Genomic DNA, 18,049 nt, shown 5'->3' with positions numbered 1-18,049 from the left:
TGACACAGATATTGACATAATTAGCTCCAACTGAGGTGGGATCTGGCACATGCTGTCGGTTGGAGACAACGTGAGCGGATGATTATCTTTGTTGGGACCTTGCCCAGGTGGCTTTACAAATATTGCATCACTCATAAGCGGACAAATCGGCACTGTCCATAAAAAGGGCATAGAACTAAATGTGCACTATAATCCAGTAGGGTTTTGTTGTTGGGGGCAAACTTAAAGCAGAGCAGGTGCAGAGAGGCACACGATCCCCAGGCTTTCAGAGACGAGGATCAGGCCAGAGTTAGCTGTACTGTGTGTCCCATGGCTGGAGCTCCAGAGGGAGCCACGTTCACAGGAGGCTCCTCTGCACCACTAGCAGGGACACTGCTGGATGCAAATGGCGCGTTAGAGCAGGGAGCCTATTTGTTCCATCGAGCTCACTGGACCTGCTGGCTTCTGCTGAGCTACCGAAAGGGAAAGGAAGGAGCCTCTATGACGATCCCAGGGATTCCCCACTGCTTCCCGCATTCCCCACACTTACTTCTCTCATCCCCATTCCCAGGCCACACCTGGACCTTACCATCATTTGGCATTTACATAAAAGTCTCAAGGAGTTCCCTCAGCAGACACGAATCTGACTTGGCATCCATGAGGACGCAGGTTCAATCCCTAGCCTTGCTCAGTGGGTTAAGGATCGGAGTTGCGTGAGCCGTGCTGTACGTCACAGAGGTGGCTCAGATCTGACGCTGCTGTGGCGTGGCCAGCTGCTACAGCTCCAAGTTGACCCCTAGCCTGGGAACCTCCACATACCACAAGTATGGCCCTAAAAAGCACAAACAAACAAACAAACAAAAAAACCAAAAACCCTCAAAAGTCCAAGCTTCATTCTCTGAACCTACGCTCTGTCCTTTCAGGTCTCACTCAAGTGTGGCTTGAGTTCTTTAGCTGCCTCAAACTTCGGGTCTGGTGCCCCATTTCTCCCACTTGGTCTAAACCCCAAGTTGACCGCTTCGTCTCTCTACTTCCAGGCCACCATCAAGGACTCTTTCTAAACTCAAGCTGATCCTGTGGCTTCTCTGCTTAGAACATCAAAGTTGTGCTCAGTTTGGTCAGTCCATGTGCCGCTGTCAGGCCCCTCAGGCGTGGTCCCCGCTCCACTGCTCGGCCTCCGCCCCTGCCCCTTCCTCCCTGTGCTTCCTGCCTGGGGACCCAGACCACACAGATCAAGCTCACCCACGGTTTCACGCTCCTCGCCTCGGAACCGGCCTCCGTCCTGAAGGCCTTTCTTTCACCTCATCGGCTGAAAAGCTCTCTTTGGCCTTCTTCCTCTTCCCCTCCTCCAAGCCATCCCTCGCATTTGCTCCTTTCCAGCCAAGCAGGAGCTGAACCCCTCCTAGGTACACTCCTTGGTACACTGCCATTGTCCGTCAACTCACTGTCATCTCTGTTTATTCCTCAGGTCTTAGGGGCCTCTCGGGGGCACAGACGTTGCCTCGTCAACTCCTTCCCCAGCACCAGGCGCCGTGTTGGGGCACAGGATCCAGGCCCGGCTCAAGCTCCACCTCGTTCATGACTCTCCCTACTTCCCACCCTTCCCGCCTCTGAATCCTGCCACTTCTCTTCTCTGCGTCACTTCTGCCCTATCACACGTTGGCTCATTTCACAGTACTTTAAACACTGGCTGGTTTCTCTAACACACGTCATCGGGATCAGCGAGGATTGTCATTCGTTGGTGGCTGGTGGCCTTGTAGCGCCCTCTCTCCTTCCATCACTCAGATCTCAGCAAGGAGCCAGGCTCCGAGCCAGTCTGTCCATCGGAAAGGTGAGACAGAGGGCAGTCCTGGGCAGCGCTGTTTCGTACCACCTGACCCTGGGCACCCCCTCCCTTCCAGGCTACTTTGGGGGTGTGGCCCGACTCAAGAGGAGACAGCTCGCCCACAGCCTGGCTCGGTGAAATCTCTGGGCTCTGGCTCAAACACTGCCCAGTCTAGGACAGGTGGGCAAAGGAGGAACTCACTCCTGGGAATGTGAATCAGAAATAGGGTAGGGGTAGCACCGGAGGCTAATACAGAATTGTGCAAATCTGAGGGAGTGGGATGTAAAAACATTCCCTAGGCCTCACTTTACGTACTGACTTTGAAAGAGGGAACTATCCCGCCAAAGGAAGCTGGCGCTACCTGGGATCCTGGCCCACACTTTGGTAAGCCCCGCAGTACAAGGACCTTGCTCCTTGGTCTCTCTTCAGCTCCCTGCCTTTGGGTCCATCTCTTACTGGAATCAACCCCCTACTCAGCACAGCGTCTGAGCGGCACGAGGACCTTCTGCTCTTGCGACCCAACCGTGTAGCCAAGCGCCGAAGTACTGTGCCTGGTGCTCAATGGACAGTCGCTGCCATCCCCCTCCCCCCCATTACTGTCACCCCTGTTAGTGACTCTTGGGTGGCAACCGCAGCTCACATGTCTCTGCATCCCTACACCCAGGGCAGTGTGTCGGTTTGCAGGTTTGGGGTCTCACAGTCCCGGGTTACAATCCGAGCTCGAAATGTTGGACGTGTGGCCTTGGGCCCTTGAGCAGGTTACCTGTATTTTCCAAACCCTCTTCCCTGTCTGTCAAAGGAGGACAGCAAGATATGCTTCCATGGGTTGTCGGCTCAATAAGACCATAAAAGGCCTAACCCAGGGCTTGGCACCGAGCAGGCAAATAGTAACTATGAGCTCCTAGCTGTCTCCGGGCCCTCTGCTCCTCCGGGGGACCCTGTGCTATTGGCCTGCGGTTTGCACCATTCTTTACCTCATGCTGCTAAACCAACGGCACTATTCGTGGCCATTTTTGGCAGATGACCACATCTTGTTCATTCAGAATTTCTTGTTCTCACTAAGGTATTTAACTCTCATTGACTTACTAACTGTGGTTGACTAATGACTTTCTTTGCAGCAGTGGAAGAGCCTTTGCAGCTACTGTCATTACCTAACCCTTGGAATCTTGCAGCCGGAGGCCTGTGCTGGGTGAGGGAGGAAGTGGGAAGGTTTGGTGCTGGGCTGAGCTGGAGGGCGCCGAGCAGCCCATGGCAGACCCTCAGGGAGGTCAGGAGAGGCCAGGGAGGCCCTTGTGAGGCCTGAGGAGAGCCGTCTTGGGCGGTGGCCGCTCTCACACCTTCTTCTTCTTCTGTTTTTTCCGGCCTGGAAACATGCTGTAAACAACTGGTACTTGATGAACCAGGAGAGAGAGCACCAGCACACGCTGTTATCTGACCTGACGCTCTACGCCCCTTGAGGATGACATGTCCTCAAGTTCCCAGGGACTGATTCCACTGGGGAATCGAGGGAGAGAAGCCCCCTTCCTCCTCCTCTTCCCCTCCTTGGCCCGCATTTCCTCTTGTGCAGGTACCGGCTACCACCAGGGGTTCTAGCGTCAGCTCTGCGGTTTCTGGCCAGCGGCCCTTGTTACCGGCATAGAAATAATTCGACTGCTTACATTCTAATTCCTTACCACGTGGCTAGAATTGGTTGTGAATGTACATTTTACTAGAACAACAACAAACATATTTTACAAGCAATTCCTAGAATCTGGTGCTATACACACACGTGTAGGCGGCCTGAGCCAGGACGGGGCTCACTCGGGGGAACCTCAGGTGCCGCGTCACTCTCCTCACCCAGGTCTTCCACGTCCGATTCTATGGTCAGAACCGCATCTGCTGGGGCTTCACTGACCTCCCTGGAGTAAGAAGAATAATGCCAAGGCTTTTACTCTCAGAAGCGGCAGGGAAACGTTCCATTATTTCCTTATTTTATTGTGGCTTTTCAGGTCCCCACTTGTGGCACACGGTAGTTCCCAGGCTAGGGGTCGAATCGAGCTGCAGCAGCCGGCCTACACCACAGCTCACGGCAACGCCGGATCCTTAACCCACTGAGCGAGGCCCGGGATGGAACCCGAGTCCTCAGGGATACTGATCAGGTTCATAACCCGCTGGGCCACAAGAGGAACTCCTGTTCCCTCATTTGAGACCAGAACTTTACTTTGTCCCCCCTCACTTACCCCGCACCCGCATGGAGGACCTCTTCCTCATCAGAAGACTCCTTGTCGTGTAGCTTCTGGGCCATGTTTTTCTTGCGTGTGGCGTTGAGAGGTCTGTACATATCCTGAAGCCAGAGTGGCCGCCTTCTCCAAAAGAAGCCCTCCCTCTGCAACGCAGAAAGGGAGATATTAAGTCTGCACCTCCCCTCCTTTCTCTGGCCATGGCACTCTGTCCTCCTCAAATTTACCTCGCTCTCGCTCTCCCCCGAGCGTCTCTTACGCAGCAGAAAGCCGAAAAAGCCCCTTGGAGGAAAACACACACAGTGAGTGACACGTGCCCCTCCCACCTCCCTCGCAGCGTGCTCGCTCTGGTCCCACCAGGACTGAATGGATACCTCAGCCCCCAGTCCCAACGAGCCCAAGCACCCCACATCCGGGATCCCGAGAACAATTCCAAGCACGCTGGCCTTCCCGAAGGTCTCCAAGTCTGTCCCAGACGGCCCCTCCGTGTCTCTGGGGAGCCTTTGGCATGTGGCTTCGCACGGAGTAAAGGCAGCATTTTCAGCCCCACTCGGCTTTGTGGCCCTTACCCAAGGGCCCCTGGGCAGTGCAAACACTGCCCAATCATGCTGGGCGGAAGAACATTAACTCTCTAGACGCATTTTACACGAGTCCCCTTCAGACATCGTTTCCCATGTGGCATTTGCTGGCGGGAGGGGAGAAGGTGATGCTAGTTTCCTAGGTGCTTTATCCCAGAAGCTGAATCCCACCAAGCAAACACCTGAGTCCAACTAGGAACGTTATCTAGCTTGCTGCCTTTGGTTGTTTTGTTGTTTGTTTGTTTGTTTGTTTATTTGTTCCTTTTTAGGGCTGCACCCACGGCACATGGAAGGTCCCAGGCTAGGGGGTCAAATCGGAGCTGCAGCTGCTGGCCACAGCCACAGCGATGCAGGATCCAAGCCAGGTCTGTGACCTACACCACAGCTCCCCAAATGCCAGATCCTTAACCCAGTGAGCAAGGCCAGGGATCCAACCCACGTGCTCACGGATACTAGCTGGAGGCGTTTCCGCTGAGCCACGATGGCAACTCCCAGGCTTGCTGACCTTCAAACTGCAGGCTCTCCCTGATGTGTGAGTGAATTGTGAGATCAGTTTCAAGGCCGTCACCAGCACAAAAACATAAAATACTCTTTTTCAATGCAAACAGAATAGAGAAAAAGAGTCAGAGGGCACGATAAGTTTGGCTTAGAAATGACGGAGGTCCATATAGCATGTGTGTCCTCAGTTGTGACCGAACATGAGGCCAAGAGCCCAAGCATGGTGTGGACAACAGGACGTCCCCAGGGGAAAGGGCCCGTCTTCTTTTTGATACTCACTAGCGGTGAGTCAATGGGGCGAGACATTTTCCCTTGCTCTCTCTCCTCCTCCTTATTGTAAAAGGGAGAGACAAACTACTGTCTCAAGCTTCCTCCAGTTAGAACTCTATGAGGTTTGGATAAAGCGGATAGAGAGTGGGGGCCGGAAGGCCAGCAGGACGACAAGGCAAGTTTGCTTGCCACTGTACAGGAAGGAGTCGTCTGCTCCACGTCATCCACTTGGAGGGGGCCTAGGAGCCCCCAAACCCCCAAAACCACGCAGCCTTCCCTACCCCGGAGCCTCCGAGAAGCCTCTCCTGGTCCGATGCCCACCACCAGCAGGAACGGGGACAACCCAAACCGCTCCCCCTCCACCCTCGTTCCTTAAAGGACTAGAGAAAGCGGATGAATCTGGACCAGTCTCATTCGAACTCAGCTTTGGCCGGGAGCTAATCCTGCTGGTGAATAAAGTATTAGGGTAAAGAAACATTCTTCCTGCCTTCAGTGGCTTCTTCCCTGTAAAACGAGGAGACTGAAAGAGATGAGTTCTACGTTCTCCGGTTCCAAAAAACTCTGTCTTAAAAGACCAGTATTTACCTTTTGCGTCCTACGTTCCCTTCCCGCAATGCCCTCTTACGAGAACAGACCTGTTTTGGAAGAAAACATGACCGTGATTAGCCATCACAACAATTTTCTCCAAATCCTTACTCATTCCGTTTATTTTAAGTCTACCAGTCCCATGATAATCACTTCCGAGGCCAGGAATTCTCGCCTGTTTAATAGTCCCTTGGCTCGTCCCAAGGCCCTAACTTAGCATCTTGCATGCCGCTGGCAGTACACTTCGCCGACTGCTTCAGACAACATTCAACAGATAATTCCTAACAAAAACTCCCAGAAGTGGGAAAAGAAAATACAAGTATCCACAAGAAACCTAAGCATTGTTTTCAAGTCCAGAACAAGAGTTAGAAGCCTATCGTGACGGCTACTATTGATCACTGTTGAGGAGGTCCTCATCAACGCAGTAAGGACAGTGAAATACTGGAACGGAAAAGACAAACATACTTGAATGCGAAGCGATGGGCAACCTAAAAAAGACCAAAAGAATCCACCGAAATTGTACTGGCAGCAAGATGAGAATTCAGGCAGATGACGCCACACAAAATCAGGAGATCCACATCTAAGCCTCAACAGCTTCCCCATAGAACACAAAAAACTAGCTAAACAACAGACGATCGAGCCCGCTGATAATATCAAAGAGCAGGACTCTTCCCTGCCAGGTATAAAATACATAAGGGAGCAGCTGGAATTAAGCCGTGTGCTACTGCTGCTTCTACAGGAAAAGATAACTGCATCAGCAGACTAGAGTCCGGATAAAGACAGCACTTCAGGTCAGTGAAGAAAGAATGAACCATGCAGTGAAAGATCTTACAACAAGTGGATTTCCAAAGAGGGGGGAACGTTAGATCCCCTGCGTCCACCCCAACAGATTCTAGGCAGATTATAAAAGCCCCCGAAGAAAATGTTAGACTCCTTTTATGACATGAGGAGACAGCGGCCTGGCTACCAAAACCTGCTCCCCAAAAGCCCTGAGGAGAGGACGGGCAGACACGGCGGCAGACTGTCCACACACCGCCTACTCTTCCCAGCCCTTGCCGCCTTCTCCCCTGCACTCTCGCCTTCCTCTTGACTTATAAAACTCTTCATAACAAATAAATAGATACGGTCTTTAATTACACATCAGGGTTTCCCGTCTTTCCCAGTGCTTCTGTCTCCAAGGAGACAAGACAGAAAAGCAGAGTCGGGTGAGACTGGCTTCTGCTTTTGGTTTGGCCACCGGGGCCCGAAGTTGGTCTCCTTCATCTATAAAACGGGGTGCGGATCTCACCCGCACAGGGTTGTTGGAATTCAATCAGACACCACATGGAAAACTCTTCACCCTGCGCTTGGCATAAATCAGCGCTAAGTTGGTGCCACAGACACGGTGGTCAAATCTATCAAAGGCTCTGCTTGAGGCATCAGGCTCTGAAGGCGCTTTCCCGCCACAAGACTATAAAAAAAATACTGCCTCCGTTTTTTTTCTGATACTCTTATACCTTTTTTTTTTTTTTCACATTTATGGCAATATGTTTACTTAAGGTGAGAAATGGGGACCTGCTATTATTTTCCCCCTCAAGCCGTTAGGTAGCTGTTCTATTACCATGTATTCATTTTCTTCCACGGATCAGAGTATGAAAACACGACACTGCAAAAGTCTTGGAAACACATGGGTCTATGGACAATATCAATAAAAAGGCATACATAAGCTCAACCAAAAATGTGTTCAGACCTAGGCGATGAACACATGAAAACTCTTCTGAAGGACATCGCACGGCCACGCGTACATGGCATCAGATACCACCTGCCTAGAATGCTGTAACGATGTCAGTTTTCCGCAGATCAACCTACAAATTCCATGCAACCCTATTTATATCCAAGACAATTTGCAAACGCCACTTGGCCAGCTGACATTTGGTAGAGAAAATATGCAAGAATAGCATGTCACCTCTGGTCTTCTTACAAACCGAATTTGTCCAACTAGTCTAATGCCTTTTTAATCTCGGGTTCAATTCTACAGAGACCTCCTGGGAGTGAAGTTCCTTTAAAAATCCTGGGAATATACGTTTCAGTAAAAGAACCCCACGTATTTCAGTCCTCGTGACTAAAGAGGGGGTTCAAGCGGTAGTAAGTGGAAAGGTGGCTGTGCTTTTCAGTTTGCAGGTTCTGAATCTGACGTAATTGTTGTCCTTACCTCGATGAGACAGAAAATTACAATCAAAAGCATCACCACTACAGTCACAGATATCGCCAAGATGAGCTTGTTATTATAGCCATATCCGGGAACTTCTTTGGGGAGCTAAAAAAACAAAGCACAATTTTTTAAAACCAAGGGGATAGAAAGGATAAAAGCTAACTATTTTTAAACCTTCTCTAAATAATAGCTAACTATTCCCTTTTTTTTTTTTTTTTTCCCGCCAGGGAGGCATGCAGAAGTTCTGGGCCCGGGATCAAATCTGTGCCACAGCAGTGACCCAAGCCACAGCAGTGACAGCCCTGGATCCTTAACCTGCTGCACCGCAGGGGAACTCCAATAGCTGATTATTCTTACACTGTGCTAAAACCCCATCCTTTCAGGCGAGCAGCTCACAGGTTCTTAAGAACAGACCAAACCCAAAGTGTTATTAATCTTATGGCCAGCATTTCCTTCTACAACCTAGTTATCTTGTGCTTTTGGCCCTCCTCTCGTCTACCCTAGGAACAGTGCCACATGCCCTAAATGAGCAAAGAGGGAGGGCGCTGGCTTAGCCGGTCTCGTGGCTGAGACAAGAAACAGGCTAGGAGCCCCCGGTCTTCCTGCGTGGGCACTTTATGGGCCTGTCCTAAGCGGACGAAAAGTCCAGCTCCCATATGTCAGGCATTGTCTTCACCTCACTCGACTCCTTCTGTTCCCCCTGGGCTTCTGTGTTCTCGTTGATGTAGTTCTCGGTTTTCCACTGGTCCGTATCCCATTCTGCCTTGGACACCTTTGCTTCTTGCTGCTCACTGAGAAGCTTCATCAGGAGGCCTGTCCTGGAGATGAGCTTGGCACAGGCCAGCTGCACTTGGGGCTCAGAGCAGTCCATCTTCAACGTCCGGATAACATGAGAAATGAGCCCCCTCACGTCATTGTTGGGGATGAGGGACTGCAGCTGCTGGTTCAGCTGAGCTTCAAACTGAGTCCCCGGGGAGGGAACTCCTGGGGCAATGAAGCTTGTGGGCTTGGAGGCCACGTCAGTGCCCACACCGTGGTACTCCCACTGTATTTTGTGGGTGTGTTGATCAGTAGGCATAACGTTGTCTGCAGGAACAGCAGAATATCCTGAAGGAAGAGTGCTCTGGGCGGTGCTTGCAGGGAGAGTGCCCGACAGAGTAGTTGTGCCTGAAGCAGTAGTAAGTTCTTCAAAAACAACCTGTGGAGTATTGTTTTCTGAGATGACGTTTTCTGTAGAAGGCTCTGAAGGAGAAAAGGATTGTGGAGAAGGCTTTTCCTGAGAACTGGGTTCTCCTGAAGGCGACGAAGCCTCCAGTGAAGGGGAATTTATGAGGCTCCTCACTGCAGAGGACGGAGGCCTCAATGCAAACAGCGATCTGTAGCTTGAGATTTTGCCTGGGAACCCCTGGCCCTTTTTGGGAACGGCCGTTCTGTGAAGCAAAGGAGAGTGAGAGTTGCGGAAGGAGTATATTTTCCTGGGATGTGAGACTGTTTTAGAAGTCTTCATATTTTTGACTCTTGCATTAGCATCTTCTAAAACCAAAAGAGTGTTCGATAAGTCCTTTGATTTCTTTTTGACCTTTCCTGGGGCTTCTGGATGGATAGAGGCAGCAGGCCTGCCCCTCGAGTACTGTTTCAGGAAAGAAGAGACTTCTGCTTTACGTTCCTTTAGGAGTAAAGCCTCTTTTTCCAAGGAGTTTGCCACTAGCTTCCCGGGCCTCTGCGCCACGTGCAGCTGGGCCAGTTCCCTGGCGGAGGGCCCCCTGAGCTTGCTTCCTCTGGCAGCGTTCTCCACCAGTGGCTGGGCATTCTCTTTGCCCCTGGGGCTCTGCCTTCTCATTTCTCTGAAGTGCCTTTTCTTTATGCCCCTTGGGCCCTCGAGGACCCTGTTCACCTTCGGCGGCCTTTTTTCTGCGCTCTCAACCTCTTCGAGGCTCTTCTCCTGTTGTCGGGCGGTTTCCAATTTCTCTCGAAGGATGTGGCGTCTCAGTTGGGGACTTAACACGTTGGACTGTATAAGCATGGCAGCTTTTTCTTTCCTTAGAACGTCATCAATTTTTTCCTGAATTTCTGCATCTAACAAATTTTCCAGAAAACGGAGTTGCCTCAATTTAGTTTTATAAGTTGAAATACTGGATTCAGGTTTAACAGAGGGGTCCCCGGTGGGGGTCTTCAAATGGCCCGGTGGGATGTCTGCCTCTGCTACATTTGAAAAGAGAAGCTGGATGAATGGCAGCAAGGTGGATTCTGCGTCTTCTAGATTTCCCTCGGAGAAATACGGCAGGATGTAGTTGAGTGCACTGATAACATCACTTTCATCACTAAAGTCCGGCTGCTCATCCATGAAGCTCGACAAGCTGACACGACTTCTGCCTGAGGACGGCCTCTCTGGCTCAATAATCAGCTCGGTGCTGGTGTTCTTCTTCCGGGCTTGTAGCACCTTCATGAACGATCCTTCTGCGTGCCCTAGAGATGTTTCTTTATCTGTCAAAAAAGAAGAGACTGGTTCTGAACACGGAAGACTGATGGGGCAGCTCTTGTCCCATCAGCCACGTATCCCGGGCAAATACACTAGGCAGCAGCAAACCTCCGAGGGCCACTTAGAGAGGAGACAGAGAGACCCACACTTAGACCTACGACTGGCAACAACAACAGGTGGCAGAAGACAGCTTCCCAAAAAGTGCCTCTTCATTCAGAGAGCTCCATAACGTGAAATACAGCGACTACATTTAGGATTAGTCCACTGGACCCCAGGGGCCAAATGCCCAGGACTCGAGAAAAGCCAGGGCTGGAAGACAAACACTCCCGGACTCAGCTGGGCCCTGCGGATCTACTGTGACTCCTCCCCCAGGCTCACACACCCCATCCTGTCCTGCCTCAGAAGCAGAGGGGCTGGCCCCGTCTCTCCACCTCTTCACTGTGCTTGTGTTCTGGCTGCTATCCCAGGGGACCGCGACAACACCTGCGGCTCACAGGGCCTCACCTGCACTTGTCCTTCTCCATCTACCCACCGAGTCCTTTGCCCGGTCCCTGCTTCCATATATCCCAGCCCTCACCACCGAAGGTTCTACACAGAAGAAGACACTATGTCCACCCTGGTTCTTTGCTACAATTTGGGCAGGGATCTGGGGTGCAGGTTGAGAGATTTTTCCAGGCTGTATGCCAACGTGGAATGTTAATATGTGAGGTCCTAAAAGGCAAGAGGGAAAAAGCAACTTCTGCCAGAAGCCTACTTTGCTTTCATTTCATTTCACTTCGCCCATTTCCAGCTCTGCTTGCGGAAACACCAAAGCTGCTCACTACGGGACGGTGATGTGTACCACTGTGTAGCTGGGCTTCTCCTCCAGAGGGATGAAAAGCGTTTGGGGTGGCGGTGGTGAGGGTCAGGGGAGGAGGGAAGGGTCACGAGGAAGGAGGAGCCCAGACTGGCCGAGAGCCCACAACTGGCGACAGGGGCCTGAGCACTAGGCCATGACACTGAACGCCTCTGATCTTGCTTGCCCTCACCTGTAAAGGCAGACCAAACACGCCTTTTCTGCCCACGTCTGGGGGAGAAGGGAGCAATATAATTGGTTAAAAAAACTGAAAACATTGTTTTGAAAAAGAAGCAACATGGTCTTTATCTAAGTAGCAACGTGTCCTTTACAATGTGCTCTAGATCACTGATGGAGACGCGTATTCGAGCCATCTGGGCAGGAAAGCAGGTTTTGAAGTTGTTAAGGTAGTGTCAATAAATCTGATATACAGAAAAATAGTTGAAAGCACCCAAGTGTTTTGTGGGTAGAAAAGCTTGAGATTTAGAGCAAGTTCAAAGATGGTCTAAGAATAAAATAGCTCTCCTACCCATTCGAAGGGCTAGGTAGCAGCTTCGGGTTGTGGAACCAGAAACTCTCAGGTAAACCATAAACCATAAACCATAAAAGGGCACTGCTTACACTCTATCATACAACTGCAAACAAAACAAACAAACTTATCAGAACTAAATTTACGCCTGTTGTAGAAGACAAAGGGTACTTGAGACTTAACGTATCTAAAATCAGTTTACACACTGTGGTGCACTGTAGGAATAAGTTCTCATTTGCAGGGAGCACCGAATATAGTATGTGGCCATTAAGGTTGACTCCCTTCCCCTCTGCATTCCTTCCTCTTGCTCCTTTATGTGGGTCACTTACATCAGGCAGCTAATGTAACTGAGCTGTTATTAGCTTAATAATGTAACCAAGAATCTGACCTTTAGCAAGGGAGTAGTTCTTAGAAATTTAGGGAGTTGGAGTGCTGAATGAATAAAACTATTGCAATTACACCATTCATTCAACAATCCATCATAACTGATTAAAAATAAACATTAAATAAACATTTAAAAATGTATCACCAGGCAATTCGGACTCACCACAACGCGCGCTGTTTTGCAGGCATCTGTCACAATGCAGCTTGACCGTCTTGCAGACAACTTCAATGCTGTTTTTAAATTGGCAGAGGCAGCAGGCCATATGGCTAGGCAAGATCCTATAAACGGAAATGCAGAGAATTAAATCTGTGGTAGAGGGGTTGGTTGAGCAGGTAGGAGAGGCAGGCCACAGCCACCACAGGGCGGGGCCGAAAGGACTTCCTAGGGCATATGAACTGGAGCATTGCACAGGGACTAGCTGGTCAAGGGCTGCTCTTGGCTGTTGTAAATAAATATGCAGGAGGACAGAGGTACCCAACAGAAGGATGACGATGGCAGTAGATATAGTGTGCCTAGACGAAAAAAGTGATACGTATTAGAATTGGGGGACATTGGCCTGTAGTTTAATTCGGAAGTATCTCCTCCCAACCCAAAAGCTCACTGTGAGTTGACAGTACACAGCAAGAGGGCAGATTTCTAGGAGAAGTCTGAACAAGTCCCCAGCTTCTGGAGTCCCTTTCTCAATTCCTAGTTGTGAGTAGCAAATATATTAGAAGGTACTAAATAAAGAAACATTGTGTGGTTAAACAATAACAGAGACTGTATTGGCCAGATCTGGACAATCTGAACATTCAAAAGAAGAATGCGAGCATGACAATAAGGTATAACAGCATTAAGTTAAAGAAGGGCACACGAGTCCGTAATGATAAGTGAAAAGACAAGAGGGAGAGCTCTTCTTTACACAGTAGTATCAGCTAATAAATGCATAAGGAATGATAGAATTAGGAGCATCATCTTGGGAATTCCCGCTGTAGCGCAGTGGGTTAAGGATCTCCCTTGTCTCTGTGGAGGCGCCGCTTCGATTCCTGGCCGAGAACAATGGTTAAGGATCTGGCATTGCCACAGCTGGAACACCTCTGGCTCGGATCTGATCCCTGGCCCAGGAGCTTCCATCTGCTGTGCGGGCGGCCAAACAAAAGGGAAAGTGCCATTTTGCAACTACCAATGTAATAACTGATTCAGACAAGGATCACCACTGATGCACAGCTGGGCGAAGAGCTGTTTGACAGTAGGACGCTCACTGATCCCCAAATGTCACCCCACAGATTATTTATGAATTACCAAGGGGGAAAATAACTTTCCAGTGGAGCGATATGGAAGACAGCTCCCTAAACAAGTGATCAAACATAGCACTGGGCCACCCAGAGGGAGGAAGTAGGAAGGATACAGTGTCTACGAAGCATTCGTCCCCAAAATGTTTACTTGGAATCTCATGAAGAAACAGACAAATCCACACTGTAGGGCAATGCACAAGACAACTGGCTTAGATTCTTCAAAGATGACAATTTCATAAAAGACTGAAAAAAAAAATACCCGAGAAATACTCCAGCTTAAAAGAAACAAAGATATGACATGAGATGCCTAATCTCTGACTGGACTCTGTATCAAAACAAAACAGACTTAAAGAATGGTATTGGTGGAGTGCCCGCTCAGGTGCAATGGGATTCGGTGGCGTCTTGGGAGCACTGGGACGCAGGTTCGATCCCCAGCCCGGCACAGTGGGTTAAGGAGCCAGTGTTGCCACAGCTGTGGCTTAGGTTGCAACGGCAGCTCGGATCCGATCTGGCCTGGGAACCCCATATGCTGCGAAGGGGCCAAAGATATGAAAAGACAGTTTTCAAGAAACCGCATCTCAGGCAATAAGGTTCAGTGATCCCCAAGAGATGGGAAATAAGGAAGTGATCCCTATGATTGCCCTGCTCACTTCTTTGAGAGAGTTTTCAGGTCATCGGACAGGGAAGAGAAACCCAGTCAGAGACTGATGGACTCCCTGACTCAGGAAATGGAGCTGAGAGTCTGGGAAAACCAAGGTAACAGGGGTTCACAAAGCAGAGTACTAGAGAGAAAAGAAAGGCACAGACAGAGAACTCTGGAGACATGCAGAGGGATCTCTGGACTATTCAGCAAGGTGTTGGTCAGTGCAGGTGTGTGAGGAATTCCTTGAGGCCAAGAAAAGAACCACATTAAAGGATTAATCAGAATAAATGGGTATCACACAGCATGGGAAATAGTACCTGTTCCTACAAGCCAGAAGGGAAAACCTTAGATACTCAGAAAGGACTTGTCTCAGCAGTTTCTTTCTTCCTTTCTTTTCTTTTCTTTTTTCTTTTTTTTTTTTTTTTGGTCTTTTTGCCTTTTCTAGGGCAGCTCCTGCAGCATATGGAGGTTCCCAGGCTATAGATCTAATTGGAGCTGTAGCCACTGGCCTACGCCAGAGCTACAGCAACGAGGGATCCACGCCGCATCTGCGACCTACACCACAGCTCATGGCAATGCTGGACCCTTGACCCACTGAGCAAGGCCAGGGAGCCAACCCGCAATCTCATGGTTCCTAGTTGAATTCATTAACCACTGAGCCACGACGGCAACTCCCCTCAGCAGGTTCAAATGATGAGCTCTAGATCAAAGGCTACTTGTGGTCATATCTAACAAATCTTAAAAACGAGACCTAGGGAGTTCCCGTTGTGGTGCAGCAGAAACAAATCCGACTAGGAACCATGAGGTTGCAGGTCTGATCCTGGCCTTGCTCAGTGGGTTAAGGATCTGGTGTCACTGTGAGCTGTGGTGTAGGTGGCAGACGCGGCTTGGATCTGGCATTGCTGTGGCTGTGGTGTAGGCTCGCAGCTGTAGCTCCGATTCCATCCCTAGCCTGGGAACCTCCATATGCTGTAAGTGCGGCCTTAAAGAAAAAAAAAAGTGACAACAACAACAACAACAAAAAACTAGACCTAAAAAGATAAACTGTTTTGTTCCACCCAAAACAAAGCTCAAGCATTTTATACGAATATACAAATATATATAGCACACAATAAACTAAAATTCACAATGTCTGGAATTATGTGAAAAATCACCAAGCATGCAAAGCAGCAGGAAAATATGTCCCATATGGAGGAGAAAAAGTACTCAATCAAAGCGAACCCATGATCTGCACAGATGTTACCATCAGCAGAAAAGAACATTAAAAATTTTAATACATAGGAAAAAAGTTATTAGTACTGTATTGCATGTGTGAAAAAGATCCAGACTGAAAATGTTAAGGAGACGCATAGAAGACGTAAAACACACCCGAACTGAGCTTCTAGAGGTGAAAGCCAATTTCTAAATGAAAAAGATACAGGGTGGGCTTAATGGCAGGTTAGACACTGCAGAAGAAAGCATCAGGAAACACTGAGGCAGAGAAACTGTCCAAAATGAAGCACAAAGAGCAGCAAAACAAAACAACACAAATGACACAAGGGCTGGGAGGGGAGAAATGAAAGTACATTATCTGAAGTTGCCTACGCGAGTCATGACTCTTATTAATGAAAATGACACATGAAAAAACCTGACTGAGGAAAATAACACAACAAACCTAAAAAATTTAAGTGAACATAAATGTAAGAAAAATCAACTTACAGCTTTTCCAATTCAAGGGTCATCATGAGGATACTTTCAACCGTTGTAAGTGACACTTGTGTTGTTCCCAGGTCTCTGAAGGAAAAGCCCAAACATGCATGATATAAACACAAGGACAAAAATTCTAGACTTAAAAAAGAAAAAAATGCCTAACATGTAATTACTTCAATTCTGTCTTCTTACTTGCCATAGATGATAATTCCAAAGAGCTCTTATTGACGAAAGTTAAATTGACTGGCATCGTCAAATTAATGACCTTGGTGCCGAACACTACAACCTTTTAAAATTATTATTATTATGGCTTCGTTTTGGTCTTTTTAGGGCCACGGGGGCGGCATATGGAAGTTCCCGGCCTACGCCACAGCCACAGCAACTAGTGATCCAAGTTGTGTCTGCAGCCTACACCACAGCTCATGGCAACGCCCCATCCCCAACCCACTAAGCGAGGCCAGAGATGGAACCCGCATCCTCGTGGATAATAGTCAGGTTCACTCCCACTGAGCCAGGACAGGAACTCACACCACTTAGAATTTAAATTGTCACTGTTTAGGCAAAACACTCAATCTCCCATGAGACGGTTGTGATACTTACAAGTATCTCAGCGCTGGTAATTTATAAAGATACGAATCTTCAACTGTTGTCAAAGGATTATGGCTGAGAACTCTGAAAAAAATGGAATGGAATTAAAATTATCTGCATTTTTAATTACTTTCCCGAAAGTTTATATTCATTTTTTGGGTCTGAAACTTGAAGGAAAAAATCATTTTCTGTCTTTACTTATAAATCACCCTTAGAACCCATAAAGCACTCTTTCTTTGGAAACTACCCAAGTATCCAGGAGATAAAGAGAAAGAAATAGAAAAAAAAAAAAAAGTGGATAGCAAAGAAAAAACACTCCAAAGACCCTTTCAGGTCAAAGACCCTAGAAGTGATTATCCTGGCAGGAAGTCCTTGCTCTGTAAGAAACGCTATTTTGAGGGTTGTTTTCTTTTTTTTTTTCCCCTCCCACTTTTCTCGCCATGCGGCACATGGGCTTCTCGGGCCAGGGATCAGATCTGAGCCGCAGTCATGACCTAAGCCACAGCTGCAGGATCCTTAACCCACTGTCAGGTGGGGATCAAACCTGCAACCCGGCGCTCCCGAGATGCCACCAATCCCGTTGTGCCACAGCAGGAACTCCAAGGAATGCTAGTTTTAGTGTCCTCCATAATTCAAGGTGGTTTTCACCTCTAGAATTTTTTTTTTTTAATTTCATGGTTTAAACTGCACAGTTAAAAACAAAAATAGGACCAAATCCTTGGTTTTGGAGACAAAGAAGAAGAGATAAGTCCAAGAGAAACTGGTAAAAGCCATACTCCCATCACACAGTCCCGTGTGTAACCTTTTTGCTTTGCTTTTCTTCTCCTTTCTTTGTTTTAGAGCTATACCCACGGCATATGGAAGTTCCCAGGCTAGGGGTCGAATCGGAGCTGTAGCTGCCGGCCTACACCACAGCCACGGCAACACCAGATCCAAGCCATGTCTATGACCTACACCACAGCTCATGGCAATGCCAGACCCTCAGCCCACTGAGCAAGGCCAGGGATCGAACCCTCATCCTCATGGATACCAGTCGGATTCTTAACCCACTGAGCCACAACAGGAACTCCTTAGAGATTTGAAACCATGTGGCAGGCAAATCATTAAAAAAGGTGGAGGAGTAACATCTGAAAGTTCATCCCTCTACAACAACAACAACAACAACAACAACAACAACAACAACAAAATTGGCAAAAGGGGTCAGAATCACCTGTTTAGAACTCTGGAAATGTAGCCAACAGGCTTGCAGCAAACTGGGGAGCAATTTAGTTAAGGAAAACAAATTAACTTGTGTAAGAACAGTGAGATGGGTTGTTTTAACATGTCCTAGACCTCTGCTCTCCAGGCCAGTGGTGGCCTTGAAACAGAGCCCACGTTCCCAGTCCCAGAGGGAGCAGAACGGAGCTTGAGTCCCCTCGAAGACTCATTCCCAAGGCACCGCCATTGTTTTACCTGTCTGGTGGTTCCCTGGAAGACCTCACT

The 18,049-nt window shown here is 48.7% G+C and overlaps 1 protein-coding gene across 1 annotated transcript in view; it reads right to left on the bottom strand.

Moving 5' to 3' along the window:
* Positions 1–3,490: 3,490 nt before the first annotated feature.
* Positions 3,491–18,049, bottom strand: part of LOC102158372 (leucine-rich repeat-containing protein 37A3-like) — a 37,185-nt gene continuing 22,626 nt past the window's right edge. Inside the window, exons 5-13 of the mRNA XM_021082301.1 lie at positions 16,580–16,651; positions 15,989–16,063; positions 12,536–12,651; positions 8,822–10,629; positions 8,146–8,250; positions 5,955–6,004; positions 4,251–4,305; positions 4,024–4,169; positions 3,491–3,702 (exon numbers count right to left, since the gene is read on the bottom strand). Coding sequence (XP_020937960.1) covers positions 3,561–3,702; positions 4,024–4,169; positions 4,251–4,305; positions 5,955–6,004; positions 8,146–8,250; positions 8,822–10,629; positions 12,536–12,651; positions 15,989–16,063; positions 16,580–16,651 — 2,569 coding nt within the window. The 3' untranslated portion in view covers positions 3,491–3,560. The remainder of the gene's footprint in view (positions 3,703–4,023; positions 4,170–4,250; positions 4,306–5,954; positions 6,005–8,145; positions 8,251–8,821; positions 10,630–12,535; positions 12,652–15,988; positions 16,064–16,579; positions 16,652–18,049) is intronic.

Source organism: Sus scrofa, unplaced genomic scaffold (assembly GCF_000003025.6).
Source record: "Sus scrofa isolate TJ Tabasco breed Duroc unplaced genomic scaffold, Sscrofa11.1 Contig622, whole genome shotgun sequence".
NCBI lineage: Eukaryota > Metazoa > Chordata > Mammalia > Artiodactyla > Suidae > Sus > Sus scrofa.
The sequence above is the reverse complement of the archived record's forward strand: the minus strand, read 5'-3'. Positions and strand labels throughout refer to the sequence as shown.